At 36.2% G+C, this 15454-nt stretch overlaps 1 protein-coding gene across 4 annotated transcripts in view; it reads right to left on the bottom strand.

The window, feature by feature from the left end:
- Nucleotides 1–5962: 5962 nt before the first annotated feature.
- PDE5A (phosphodiesterase 5A) overlaps nt 5963–15454 on the bottom strand; it is a 130539-nt gene continuing 121047 nt past the window's right edge. For all 4 annotated transcript variants that reach the window (XM_074154392.1, XM_074154395.1, XM_074154393.1 and 1 more), the window contains 7 exons: nt 13137–13224; nt 11901–12001; nt 11730–11807; nt 10787–10850; nt 10145–10219; nt 9549–9632; nt 5963–6100 (listed from right to left, as the gene is read on the bottom strand). In XM_074154392.1, coding sequence (XP_074010493.1) covers nt 5963–6100; nt 9549–9632; nt 10145–10219; nt 10787–10850; nt 11730–11807; nt 11901–12001; nt 13137–13224 — 628 coding nt within the window. The remainder of the gene's footprint in view (nt 6101–9548; nt 9633–10144; nt 10220–10786; nt 10851–11729; nt 11808–11900; nt 12002–13136; nt 13225–15454) is intronic.

Genomic DNA, 15454 nt, shown 5'->3' with positions numbered 1-15454 from the left:
TGATATATGTAGATATACATAGACTGTTGTTCGGTTGCACTCATAAATTGCCGTTGGTTCAAGCAAACAGAGCTTGTGTTTTGTGCTGAACTAAATCTGGCCCTTCATAACTTTTTGAATGAGACTGTTGTTTGTCAAGGATGTACATACTTTTTGGTTTTGCCTAGAGCTAAAAAATGTCAAGCCAGAAGTGTTGCTGTGGAGAACCTAATAGGCAAAGAACAGAAATTGCCAAGACGCCCATTGGTTAGAATTGCATCTAGGATCAGCAGTTCACACATGGTATTTTTTTGTTTTGTCTGAAGTTACGGGGTTGACTATTACCATCTCTCTTACATGCTAACCTAGGAATTTATATTTTGGGGCAGAGGATGAAGATGTATAACAGTTGTCTTTGCTGGTTGTATTTATTCAATAAGTAAAACTGGTTTCTGACAGCTGCTAGTAAGTGCAGCTGCAGTGCTCTCTAGTGGTTAGTAGCAGTGATTTAGAAGTACTTTAATAGTGGCTCATCTTAGTAGTACTTATGTTGTAATTATCTTGATATTAATAGTGAAGTTTTTCTCTTCAGGATTTCTAGGACCTAGAGAAGTTATTATAAAACATAAATTTACAGAAGCAATGATTTGAATCAGGGAACAATGAGGTGTTGAAAATTCCACCTTAATAATATTAATTAACAAACAGTAAAATTTGACATCGTCCTTTTTATTTTAAAAAGCATGAAAACAGTACAAAGAGAGGAGTGAGGAAGGCAGTTTGACCATAGAAAATAAGCTATATTCTCTATCAGTTGTACTGTAAGTAGGACTAATGATTCTCTTAAGTAATGTAACTAGTTTTACTAAGTAGTCATAGGACAGAAGCAAGCGTGACCACGTAACATTCAGAAGACTTTAATACTGCTTAAAGGCAAAACATAATATACAGAGTAACCCCCTTAACCTAGTACAAAAATACGGTGCCCAGAAACTATATCTTTGTTCAAATATTTTTAAAAGATAAAAGAATACAAATGGACAAACTTAGTGGCTAGTGACTGTGATTAAGCTTTTTTATTAAACTATAATAGGAATGTATATTAAAACTATTTACAGTGCATTTCACACTACATTCTTTCAAAGACACATGCAAATGTCTTGCCATATGAATACCTAGAGGGCTCAAATTCTAACTTCAGTTACATCTGTAAGGTAGGTACCTTGGGCATCAGCAGGAATAGCTGAATACAGCAAAGAGCAGGTGAGGCAGGTGTTACCAATGGTAAGAGTTTGGTCCCTCTTTATAGGTAAAAAGGTGGATTTGACCCATTCTTTCACTTTCTTTACAGCTCGATCCAACTCCCACTGAGGTAAATGGGAATCACATACTTGACTTGAAATGGGCATTTGAGCGTGCCTTAGGCCCTGGCATGACAAGTTCATGCTGTGAAAGTTAGTGGAAACTAGCTATTATATAGCATTGTCACATAAATATACATTTACAAACAGTGGTACTTAGATATGAGTTTCTCTACGGAAACAAACTTGTTTATGTAAAAAATAAACTTTCCCATGCAATTTCCATTCATCTAGCAATGACAAAGATAAAATATCTTGCTGTCACAATTTGCTGTATTTAGCAAGTGTCACTAATTACCAGCCCAGATTCTGTGATGTTTCTTGTTCCTGTGAAAGTTCCTCATTATTTATGATACTCTGGCCAAACTAATTTTTTTATTCAAGATCTAATGTTCAGGCTTATCTTTCCAATTAGTGCAAATCCCTGAAGAAGTACAACAGGGAATTGTGAAATAAAGCTGAAACCTTGTGGAATGTAAACTGCACGTGATTTGACATGAAGAAGAAACTGCAGTATCACAGAGACAAGACTCCTAACTAAAGCTAAAGTATAAATTTGCCTGAAATACCAAGTCTCTATAAAACCTTTAAAAATGTATTAATTTATTACAAGTGAGGCATTTTTTCCATCAAAACTCTCTGCTATCTTCTCATGCATAACTGAAAGGGGCACCAACTGCATCACTCAGGAAACATCCCCTAATTTTAAGGGGCTAGGTACAACTCTTTGTAATCTTTCTGTACAGTGGCTTGGAAAATCAGTTACCTAGTAATTTTGAAAAATCTTATATATGAATTAGATGGTGTTCTGATTTTGTCAGTTCATGCCACTGCCAGATAAAATGCACTGAACTGGAATTCAAAAGTTTATCTTTACATGCATGCAATTGTCAGAGGGTGATGCATAAAATCAGGCTTCACTCCTCTCTTCTAAAGAGAGATCAGCTGGTCATCAATAGAATAGATTACTCACTTCTATCACTAGCCCACTTGTATTCTATGAAGATATGAGAGTAATCTGCTCTTAACTTTAAACTGCTAATTAAAAATCAATACCATCTCCAAAATCGACTTTACATTATTTTCCCCTCCTTTCTTTTATTGTCTGAGATAATGGAAAACCTAGACATTCTACAGCTAATATTGGAATTGTGATTAACTTGTTGGAAAAGAAGTACTACCTACAGCTTAAAAGTCTCACTGTTATTTTTAATTAGAAGATGGAAGGTTAATCAGTAATTTCGTGTATGTTAATACATATGACAAATAGTTGTTTCAGAAGGGGAACAAAACCAGAAAGAACAGTGAACTTTAAGCATTAAACTGTGCTGTAGAGTGACTTTAAAAGAAAATATGTCCATGTCTGAGAAGTAAGATACTAACTTAGATATCTTCATTGAGACAAGTATTAAAAATTAGTGGGGCAAATTCTGTACCCGAAGACTTAAATACCAAATTTCACAATGGCTTTAATGGACTTAAAACTGAACTGACTAAGTGATAAACTCCATTTCAGTTTGTGTCTTGAATAATCTACACTGATTGCTTGAGCTACACAATAGGTGGGAGACTATGTTTGCGACCTGACTAAAATAATTAGATACACAACTCATGATGAAATAATGGCAGCTGCATGGCTGTAATCTGCTAGCTGGGTTTGAAAATGTTGAATTCTGAAGGTGGTGAATTTCAGGCAGAAAGCAGCCTGCCTGCTTTTTTTTTTTTGTATTGTCATCTATCTACATTATGGAAGAAATGAGCAATTTCTGCTAACAGTTCACACAAAGCTATGACACAAAAAAACCAGCACACTGACTTTGCCTTCAGGCAGAGTAAAGCACCGTATAAACAATTTGATCACTCTCTGAAATTTCATGAAGTACAGTAAACTATGCTTTTAAAGTTCTTAAGGATAGTTTAAAGGGTTTGGTTTTGTAGAATTATATACAGATACAGGTGTATTATGACACTTAAATGGTTTATTTACTAGGAACTGTATGTATGTTCCAATCTTTACAGTGGATGAGATTCTGTGGGATACATGTGTACAGGTATGTAATTCAATATATGCTTATACTGTATAACTGTTCATTTTAAGTGAACCTTTGAATAAATGCAAGAACATGTCCATTTTTTTTCATCAAAGGTATGAATCCAAAGGTATGAACTCCTTTCTAGTAGTTATAAATTTATATCATAGTAAAGCTTTGCTGAACACACAATATAGTAAAGAAATACTGGGATCTTAATGTAAATGATATGTCACTACACTGTAATATGACCATAGTTGATTTGCTATTTTTTCACCATGAATTACTAGCTCAACCATACTAGCAAGAATACACCTTTATATAAATATATTTTATTCATATTTATATTAAATATGTATCTCATCAGTTAGTGTAATAATTGTATTTCCATATCTCAAGCATTCAAGGAAAAGAATATATAAGACTGTGTAAATCTTGAAGCAAAGTTTCCTATTTATCAAAAAGTACCTAAAAACTTTTTTTTTTTGGGGGGGTGTATGCCAGGTGGGCAGGCTACTGTCATTTTTCTGCATAGCTACAACATACTAACATACATATATTGTACTGTGTATGCATATAAATACACATATGATGCACTGCACTGGATGCACTGGAATTCTTAATTATTATTGAATTCCATACTTTTTTGAAAATCTGGAGAAAAAAAATCAGGATAAATACTTTTGCAGGAAAATATTTTCAAATTCAGCTGCAATAATATATTATTGGTAGTCATTAGAGAAATTTAAGGTAGATTTAATCAGTAACAAATAATTTAGGTTGGCAGAAATGCTGCAGACTATCAGAATACCTTATTCTACATTTTAAAAAAAAAATCAACTATGAAACTTAGTATCGTCAAACATTTTGAAACATTTGCTTCATCTTTTGTTAGCTTCTAGTATAGCTTATGTAAATGCAGAGACTGATAAAAAGAAGTTGTTTTCACTGTCTTTCTGACCAGCTTTTACAAGGAAGCATTGATAACCTACTGGGAAAAAGAATTTGTTGCAGTTCCAACTAGAATTTTCTGGATTACTGTGATAGAAATAAATTCCCACACTTCAAAGTACAATCCCAAATGTATTACTTTTGCCTAATACTATTGCTGATTATAACTGAAAAATCATTACTACAGATTAAAAAGAACCCAACGTTTTCTGTGTCTCTGTGCAGCCAAAGTTACACCTGCTGCTAACCAATCTTAGATTGCTGACATTAATCTTGTAATACTGTCTACCCAAAGAGTAGTACTTTCTTTGTATTACTCTTTTGGGGTTTGTCTAATGTGTATATTTTCCTGAATTGGTTCCCAATTAAAAGCAATTTTTATTAGTCATCTTCATTTAAATAAATTATCAATGTTGCTTTTTTTACTAGTGCAAGTTATTTGATTTCTTTCTTTTCCGAATGTTAATGCCTCATATACAAATGGCAAATTCCTGTAGCATTCTCGGCTATTTTTGCTTTCAGTATTCTTTTTTTCCTAACCCTTTAAGAAATTGTGATTAGTCATTGTTAACATTAACTAATACTAAAAAATATTTTTAAAGGAAGTTAACATAAAATTCTCTTCAAAGTGGTCATAGCCATTTCATAATAGCACTGGCCTAAAGAATCGGTGATTGATAGTCACCAGAAGTGTGCCATTCCTGCATCACTCTGATTCAGATTTTCATCTCTTGCTTTTGCAGTCACATTCTCTTCTATTCTTCCTCCCCATGATTCAGTCTGTTGGTTGTGATGATGTTAAATTCAACTTCCAAATGAAGTTAAAACGAGCATATAAAAATGATCCTGTTTAGTTTACATTTCTCTGTGTGCTTCTTGTAGCTTTCTACGGGAGCCATTCTTCCACAGCAGCCTGTCATTACGTTGTGACATTTCATCAATCTTGAAGTAGTTTCCATTATTCATGGATAATTATGACACTTCTGCCACAAAACTCCTAAGATCCCAATAGCCTAGTACTTCACAGGGTTTTTAAAAATTTCTCCAAATGTAAGACATCTGCTAAGACATTCCTCTAATATTAAAAAGGACTACTGGGTGCACAGACTGCAGGGCTTTTTCACTTTGAAGCCCAGTTCTGTCTCCTGAAAGAGGTTGGCATAGTATATGCTGGATTAGATTCCCCAGAGTTAGTCCCAATCTTTCCTCTGAACCTCTGGGAAGAGAACAGGCAAGAATGCTCATTACTTTTATAACATAACAGAGCAAGACTGGAAGAGGAACAAAGGTGCGAAATGCAGTAGTCTTTAAGATACTGGCCACAACATGATCACTAAACAACTATATACATCTATAAAGTAATAGGCTCTCAGGGACAATTGAGTAACTGCACTCGTACCTTCTTGTGGAACAGGGTAGCAAAAACTACCCTTGCAGATCTTTTTTCAATCAGATGTAATAAAAGAAACAGACTATATAACCTTGGCATATACATGGTCATGCTATATCTTGAAATGTGGAAAAACAATACAGCAGTGGCAAAACATAAGCCAAATTCATACAGTGTTTAGCAAAATGCAGTACTCCTCTATTACTATGTCTTCTATGTGAACTTAAGCTTGTGGTTATTAAATCAGCATCTCAGTTCCGTTTGGCTTGATTGCTTTCTCCATTAATCAGATTCTTCTCTTGTTGTTCAGCTAAGGATTGCCATTTCTGCCTATTTTTCCTACAGCCATCCAGTAAAGGGTAGCAGGCCTCTGACACATGCGTTAGGGCCTGAAATAAATTAAGAACATGTAAACCAGGTTATATTTAACAACAAAATAAGTGTTCTTAACGATGATCTTGAGAGTGACCAGAATGATGGAAATATGAGGTCTATCTATAATTGAAATTGAACTTGTATTTTGAACTTCAAGGAAGGCTTCCTGCTGCACACCAAACACGAACACAATTACCTGGAGCTACTGCAGATTGGAATGAGCTGCAGTGTCCATACAGGACTTGATACGTAAGTGCAGAAGGAACCACGATAAATTTGCTGTATTGTGCACAAGTGACCTGTTCAGTATTCCTAGTGAAGTGCTTTGCATGGACTTTGTTTGCAAGCCAGTCCTTTGAATGTATGGCAAGGTTGATCATAAGGATGACCTTAGAATGATAATCAGACACCAAGTAGGTATAGTCAATGTGACCATATTCACTGACGGTGTATCAGCTGATTCAGAGGAGTTCTCCCAGAAATATTTCAATTAAAGATGGCACATGATAGATAAATTACACTTGACAGTTAGTGCCTTTTAGGAATAACTGTAACTGAAGTCAATCAAATATTTTTCATGATGTGACTGTGTTACTATATCAGAGTGAAGGAAAACTAGATTCTGATATCTAAATATAGAATTAAAAAAATAAATAAAAGAACAATTCATAAGCATTTTTTGTATGTTTTTCTTTCCTGATGGAAGTGATGAAAATGTATCCTCATGCTATGACAGTCAGTCCTTGCTTGCGTAAAGGGTTATTTTGGCTTGTGAAATGAAGTCACACTATTCAGAAATGTAAGCTGGGAGTTTAATAGTTCAGGTGGTGCAGGACAACAAGGTATGGGAAAGAATGCCTGAGCCCACTGATTCTGTAATTACTATGACCCACTGCAAAGTACACAGAGAAGAATCCTGGCCCCTCTGCTGGTCACTATACAAAATCAGTCAGAGTTTTGCATGGAATTCGGGTCTCATTCAAATGACATGAGGTAGCAATGTCTAATTCTCCTGTAACTTTAGATAGGGACCCTATGGAATTATCAGCTTGTATAAATCTTCATAGTTCTTTTTGGCCTTGTAGTCTGCTTCATTAGTTCCAGTAGACTTAATTGAATTACTCTTGATTTACACCACTATAAGAAGAATGGGGCTGTCAAGTATCTTTGCGTTTTCCTGCTTTATTTATCTGAATATATCTAAACAGCATTTAAAATTGCTACATGGTACTTTTTTCAACTAAAAATTAAGACAATGAAACACATTTCTCTTATTTTTTCAGATTCCTGAACTTGAGAGGAGGACTTGTAGATTGTTTAACTGCACTGGTTATGTAGCTAACACAAGCCACAAAACTTCAGTTCATTGGGATCTGACCTACTCTGAATAACATGGTAAGTCACATACTTGCACTGCTGTATTGGAAACTCTTGTCTGTTTTCATTGTGTGTCAAATTCCTACCGACTGGATGAAAGCTAAGAAAGCAGTGAAAAGGCTGTCATTACAAACCTGTTTATTGCTTGATTTCATAGCATAAGAACATTGGAGAGTGAACTGTGTGCTTGTTCATTTTCAAAGTAAAATTGAAGTTGTTGTATGTTTTACCATCTACCATTACCATGTTTTACTCATTGAAGGATGCAAAAATCTCTAAGCAGGTAATATCCCCTACTTTTACTCCAGTCAAAATAAACACTGTATCAGCTCAAACCGTATTTACCAGGACTTAGGGGTTTTGTCACTTCCCCATAGGCTCCTCATTCTCTTTAGCGCTCTCTGCCCCTGCAGGTAAGTCACTCTCAATTATCTGTCAGGTTAGGACACATGCTGGCATACTCTGAGTCTGTATAAAGTCCCAGACACTGACAGCCTGCTACATGCTGTTCCAGGTCAGACTTTGAGACAAGATGACAGGTAGGAGTGATACACTGAAAGCCGTAAGAGGCAACATGTTCTGAACAAAAAGATGCTGCTTAGACCTCCTCCTGTGGATGTAGCACCTCCTTTTTTCTTCCCCAGCTGAAGAGAGGGGAGAAGATTCCAAACTTTTGTAGGTGCTTTTGACTGCTAACCAGGAATGGCTTTGTATTCACTGTGGCATAACAAAGCTGCAGTTACAATGCAGGGGCACAGTAGCTAAAAATTACTCATGCACCTCATTTCCTTGCAGAAACTGTACAGGAGCTGGGTACTGTTTGGACCAGTATCACTTGGTAACTGTTGATGTAATCTGCAGCTAATATTTCAGAGTAAATACATTTTCTGGTCTTCTCATTAAACGGAAAGGTAAAGCCCTTCCCTAACAAGGAAAACTATAGAAGTTCAGGCTCTGGAGCTGTTTGCATACAGACTATATACTAATATAGTATATACTATATGCATATATATATATACTGTATACTATACTATATACTATACTGTAGCTTTCCACAGATACTCAGTCTTCTTTCAATGGCCTACCTCCTACTGGAGACAGTTTTCTGAAACTTCCCAGCCAAGGCTGCCTTATTTTCCTGACAAACAGTTTCTGCAACACAGAAACATGTGAGTTTCAGGGGCAGCAGATAGTGGCTCCCTTCTTCTTCCTCTATCTTTGCTTCGTTCCAACTGGTAGATGTGGATTCTTATTAGAAAAGTTTACTGTGTAAGAGGGAAAAATCTGAGTAAGCGCCGTGTTCCTCCCTTTGAAATATTCTTAAGAGTGAAGTTATCTGTCCCTCACCTTTTCTTTTTCTCACCTCATTTCCTGTAAAATACCTCCTATAGTCCCAACAAACAGGCTTTCACTCTAGTGCTTTACTGGTTTTGAAAAATCAGAAATCTTTATGTTTTGTTTCATACTATATCTGATCAAGTATCTGCTTATACAGTTTGTGACCAGGATGAAAAACACTTCAATGAATTCTCTCATGCACTGCTTTTTTGTGTGATGAAAGAGAAATTAAAAAATGGGACTGGAAATGCTAAACTTGAGTAAAATGCTTATACATAGCATATCGCCTTTTGCATGAATAATTCTGATTTCTCACTGAACATTCTGAACTCTTAAGCACTTTTTGTAAATGCACTACATGGATACCATTCTTTTCCTAGATAGCAAAGGATTAGTTTTGTGACTTTCCCTGATGATCATTGCAGCTCACTTGAGTTGCTGGAATCCAGAATATAACCCAAGGGTCTAACACCAAGGACATAGAGCACAGCAATTTTAACTAGGTTTTAAAAAATTGTAACAAAATACATTAATCAGACAAACATACCATTAATGATAAATACTAAACTAATAATTTCCTCAAATGAATAATGAACCATATGTAATATATAACAAAAAAAAATCTTCTTTAACTAAGGGAGTAGTTTTTTATTTGATTGTTATTCTGATTTTAAATCTGCATCTATTAGAGGCTACAGTGAGCAGTTCCAGTTTTAGATATTTGTAATTCTTTGTTAGGCACCATACCTCATACAGCTGCAAGCAAACAGCATCTATGAATCCAACCTGCATGCTGGGAATTTTATTTTTCTTCTCTCTGTTCATTAGATCCTGCAGATAAGAAATAAACAAGCTCTGTATTTAAATGCATTAAATAAAAAAACCAAACCAAATCCAAAGAGAGGCTGGAATTAAAAAGCAGCACCTTAAAAAGCACGCAAGCTCAGCACAGCAAGGTATCAGTACATGTGTTACAATGCAGGTAATTTTACTGTATGACTTGCCTTAGGAGATTGTCTTTGGACTGACAGAGCCCAAATAGGTAGATGAATAGACAAGCTTACTGGTTTTGGACAGGCTACAAATAGGTACCAATTTAGGAATGTATTTTCTAGACAATTTAGTAATACTGATTTAGAAGAAATAATGCTGTTTGTTCTTCTGGCTCAGAGATAATGTTGGTGTTTGGGAACCGCAGAAGAAAACTGACACTGGGAAGACAGGGAAGGAGTTGGTCCTATGTTCTGGTCAGTGGGAGGAATTGTGGCTTTTGCAAGGAATGTGAAGTGCTGTTTGTAGAAGCCATTTTGAAAGAGGTGATTCTGCATGATTCGGCTACTTACTGTTGGTTCTATGTTGAGTTCCTTCCGCTCTTTATCTCCTTGATCAAAGAACTCAGTAGCTACAAGCTCAGCAATCTGTAAGAGATTTCACACATTGAGAGCTCTAAAAGTTTGCTTGCTACCTACAATCAAGACTGTTTCCTGTGTTTCCTGTCTCTCCTTAGGACATACTGAATTGGGACCCCCCTATAATGAGATTCTCCAGCTTAACAGCTAGCCTTTAGAACTCTTCATGCACACATCTGTGCACAAACAAAATATTTGCATGTGCTGATATTTAGCCAAGTGAATGAAATGGCACATAGGCATCTTACCACTGATAGCAGTTGGAATGATCAACACATAGGAAAAGGTCAGCTGATACTCCTGTGTTGTATCAATTGACTGCCTTGTAGTTACACAGAAATGTTGGAAAGAACAAAGATTCCTGATTTACCTTCAGATTACTGCTAACATGGAGACATAGCTAAATGCACAGATATTGCTACAAAGACCTGAGAAAGTCTTCACATACAGCACTTTGAAGGACTGTTTCCTAAGGCTCTGCATTCCACCACTGTCTTTACAAAAAGGACTGGATGGAGGAAGCAGAAAATGTTACGTGGAGTTTGTACTTAGCAAATCTTAAAATTAAGCATATACCCGTTGCTGAACTGGCCATGGTTTGCTTATGGCTGATAAATCACAAGCAGTCATCAGCATTGCTCTGTAAAAAAAATAGGAAGAAATCTATGAATTACTGTATTGTGAAATGTACGTAGCAACCAACTCAAGTGATGAGTAAAATAGAATATAAAATTTCAAGGAACATCAGTGTCAGAGAAAGAAGTGAAATTAAAGCAAAGTTATAAAGGTCTCCAGGGCTCAATGATATGGTAGGCTTCCACCTGTGTAAAATGAGCACACAGAAGTGAGCAAATCTGGACTGGCTCATTTGATGGATTCCTGTCAAATGAACTGTTTCATTCTATTTGCTACTGGATGGACAACACATTTATTTATTTATTTCAGATATTAGCAGTGACTTCCTATCTTTATTGACAGCATGAGGGCCAAGGACTGAAATAGAAATAGACAGAACATGACTAAATTAGACTAATTTTTAAAGGCACTGAATTTGAAATATGGCATCCTTCCTTTCTGAGACAGCCTATGTAAGCCTGCTTTTCTGTATTTGTGCATTACAATATGTGTCTTTATTCTTAATCTTCTGTTTCCTTCACTGCCAGTAAGGAATCAGCTTCAAAACAAACTGACTGTCCTGAATCTTTAGTTACTGGCAATTCAATATTTGAGTATAAAGTATCAACAGCAAAAGGATATGCTCCCTAGACAGGAACCCTACGTTCTTTAGAAAGAACAGAAATGCTCATGTAACTCCACATGCTACTTAACAAAGTTTATTATACAGGTTGCAGACTTAGTAATTCAGACCCAGAGAGTCATTCAGTGACCTATGTACCAGTCTGTACAGGCTGAGAGCACACAGGTCTGCTGGCTTTAATGAAATTCACAGTAACATGGCATGGAAAATTGGGTACCTAATAATATTAACTGACTTCTTAATCATTCTGCTTTTACTTACAAAAATAGTTCCTTCTGTGTAGGATCTTCCCAATTAAATTGCTTCTTCCTTATAAGTTCAAAAAATTCTCCTCTCCTCCTTTAAGAGAAGTTGAAACAAAAGATTTTGCACCATACTGACACAATCCAAACATCAGCAATGACTATCCAGCCAAACTAGCCTCTCACTTACTTTATGTATAGTGCTAGGTCCGTGGCAAGAATGGCTTGTTTTATCATTTTCAGTGTGGCCTTGTATTCTTCAATGGAAAGGCTGCTGAGAATCTGATTTCCCTTTACAAAAAAACAAAACCAGTGTTATCAGTAAAATGGGCAACAGCACACCAGTTTGCTGAAATGTCTCTTAGATACTAAATCATTATGAGTTGCTTGCTGATATCTGATGTCATTCTTTTACCCTGCTTCCTTTTGTAGAATCCCCAATTTAAAAATAAAAATTCCAGTCTTCTTGAGTAATGGCAGAAAGCCGCACAGCAACAGCATCATAATCAACTATTACAAAATGAAACTGAAAGTAGAGCAATATCAAAGCCTTTAAATCCATTTCATTCATCAAAATTAAATTTACCACTAACTGTATTGTAGCATTTCTTTTTCCTCTTCCCTCCTCCCTGAAACAGAGGAACTATAATAGATTCCACTACCTCCCTATACACCTCACATAAATGAAAACATTTTCCTTTTATGAGGCAACATAAACAACAAGCTATTACATAGAAATATAAGCTCAGCAGCCCACTGTTAAACCAAAGCACTATGGAGCTAGTGAGATGGCAACTTGACTCCACTTTTTTTTCCACATTTTCCTGTCTGAATAGGAAAGAATCATTACAGTACAAAGGATGTCAGAAGTATCATACCTGTGATATGAAATGAGCAGTGAAAATATACTGCTTTAAAATGATTGTGCATGCGGAATAACTGGTCTTAGAATTAGTTAATAATATAAACCAAGAAGAATGTAGTTTTATTTGCATATTTACTTAACTTAGGTTTGGCTTCACTTTGGAATGTCAACATTAGCAGTGTTTGGTTTGGTCTCATCAGGACTGCTTTGTGTATGTGGAGGCCGGAATTTTTTTTGAAATGAGAGCAAGGACTTGGGTTGTTTGGTCGTTCATAAGAGGTCATGAAAATGGCAACAAAGCCTTTTGTTTCCTTTGGTCCAAGGAAGCAGGTACTCAAAAGGATATTAGCAAGGCTTCCCTTATCAGGCAACACTTGGAAAGGTTTGGTGGCACTCAGCAAGGGAACTGTAATTTCAAAACTGCTGCATTTGCTTTCTTTACCCAAAAAGGAATAAAGATCACTTAGGAATGTATAAGGATGGGAATCTATCCAAAAGCTAAAAATAAAAAGTAAAACAGGGAATAGTTTCCTTCTGCATACACGAAAATGTGGCACTCACTGGACTATTCAGGATCATTAGGCATTGATCAAAATGATGATGCTCCATGATTGAGTGGCAATACAGTTGAGCCAGTGGATGTTCGCTTCTGAGGAGTAAAAAGACCCATCAGATGGAGATATCAAATTAAACATATTACTAATCCAGGAATAACTTCCCTTCTAATGTCCTTTTCTCATCATCAGTTTACCCCCACCCGCCCATGCTTGCTCTTCCCCCTTCTGTGTTGACTGGCCAAACAAAATGAATACATTTGGAAGGATGCAGGGGGAGTACAGATAAAAAAGACAATGCTGTTACTTTGTCAGAGCACTGATAACTCTAGTTTTCTGCCTTCTGTTACTTGTAGAGACCAGCTGCACACAAGGAGCGAGAATGTAATACAAGGTTTAATAAAGAGTGAAAGTTCTTTTATGAAAATGAAAGGAAACAAGAAGGGTTCATTTACAAGCAAAATTTAATTGACAGTTTGCGATTTTGTAACATTTTAAACACCTACCAGGCCTATTTAGTCAGCTTAACTACTGAGCTTGTAAGTAATAATAATAAATAAGACCTAATCAGAAGCCCACTGATACCAATGGAAAAATTCCTGCTGACCTCAGTGGACTCTGGTGCAGGGCCCAAAAGGTTGATCAAGTAATTACCCAGTGTTAGTAACTATATTGATATTTCATTCATCACCACTCTCTTCAAGGCCAAACTACTGTAATATCATTATCTCCCCATTGCCCAGGGTAAAATCCAAAAGGGAAACAAGATATTGGTAGTAGTACAGGCAGTGAAAAAAAGCATGAAACCAACTGTGTGGATGCAGAATTTAAAGCTATCTTAATCTAGAAAAGATAATTTACTGTTTGAGTAGCTTTAGACAAAATACAGAAACTCCTCCTCTCTGAGGATTTCTAATTTCCCCTTGTTCCTCATTGCATAATACGGTTCTTAGCTTTTGCTACTCTCTCATTTTCAGCCCCTGAAAATGAGAATCCTACATTTCAGTCCTACATTGCTTATGTCATCTCTTCAACTAAATCGGAATTCTTTTGGAAGTCTGTTTTGCTGTTTATCCTGAATCTATTACTCTAGTTATAATCTGACCTACAAATGTTCAATCATGTAAGAAATTCTTTTTTAGCATATAGTTCCAGGGGACTTTTTGTATGGTTAAGGATCATTCACATGAATTAGTGGTTGCAGGACTGGGCCCCTCTGTAAGTGAGTGCACACAGACACTTAACTAAAAGTCTTAAGAGGAGACTCCGGGGATTTAAGAAGCACAAAAATGTTGAGAGAAAGATGGAAAGACAAACAAAAACGCAAAAAGGGAGATTAAAGGATGCGAGCCCCTGAGGATTATGGGCTGGCTGCCCAGCACCTCCTCTGAGACCACTGCAAAAAGAGTATAGAGCAAATATGCTGTGTGTTCTGTAAGGAAACAAATTGTAGGATGGTGCCAACACATGCTGGGTGAAATTCCCATTGAGTTAAGTTGGATGCATACTGAGTCCCCTAAAGTTCATCCTGACTGAAGAGAGAAATATGTGAGAAATATCTTAGGTTATCTTCCCAAGTACTGCACCAAACTAGAGCTTGCTCAGTACTTACAGACCCTGGCTGTCTGGGAAGACAGAAGTGCTGGAAATAAACTCAGGTCCTACTTCTGTAGTACACAGCATTTCTGTTAAACCACCATGCTGGGCCAAAGGACACCATTGCTTTCTCAACACAGTGGTTTGGTTATGCAGTTTTCATGCTCTGTGCTTGCCTACTTTACATGTGGGTTAAGAAGAAAAAGAAAATAAAACCCCTGCATATCTACCAAAAGAACTCTAAATAGTAAACAATTCATTTCCTGTATTTTCTACTACCAGAAACGTTTTAATTTTTGAAACCCTGTTGCTTAAGAAAAGAATCATATGCTAAGTATCCATTCTCTCTGCTTCCAAGGATAAAACAAAAGAGATCTGTTCCTGGAAAAAATAACTTTTCATTTAGATTTAAACAAGGGATTTAAAAACAAAATTCATGGAACTTCCTATTGAAAAAGAATTATTAAGCTGTAATCATCACTGCTTTACAGCATGTGCGAATGTTAGATTTTGCTGTCTATGACACTTTCCCAGGACATTTTTGAGAGGAGATGACGCATCTCCAGATGTCTTCCAGGAAATTTATTTTTAAATAAATAAAGCAAAAAATAGCTAGCCAGTTCCAATCACTGCAAGGCTACAGTTACTGCTGGAATCCCCTATTAGGGAACTAGAAAAAGGTTACTCTTTCAATTTTGTGGGGTTTTGGGGTTTGTTTTTTTTTTTTTT

This window comes from Numenius arquata, chromosome 10 (genome assembly GCF_964106895.1).
Source record: "Numenius arquata chromosome 10, bNumArq3.hap1.1, whole genome shotgun sequence".
Taxonomy (NCBI): Eukaryota; Metazoa; Chordata; class Aves; order Charadriiformes; family Scolopacidae; genus Numenius; species Numenius arquata.
This window is presented reverse-complemented; position numbering and strand designations above follow the sequence as displayed.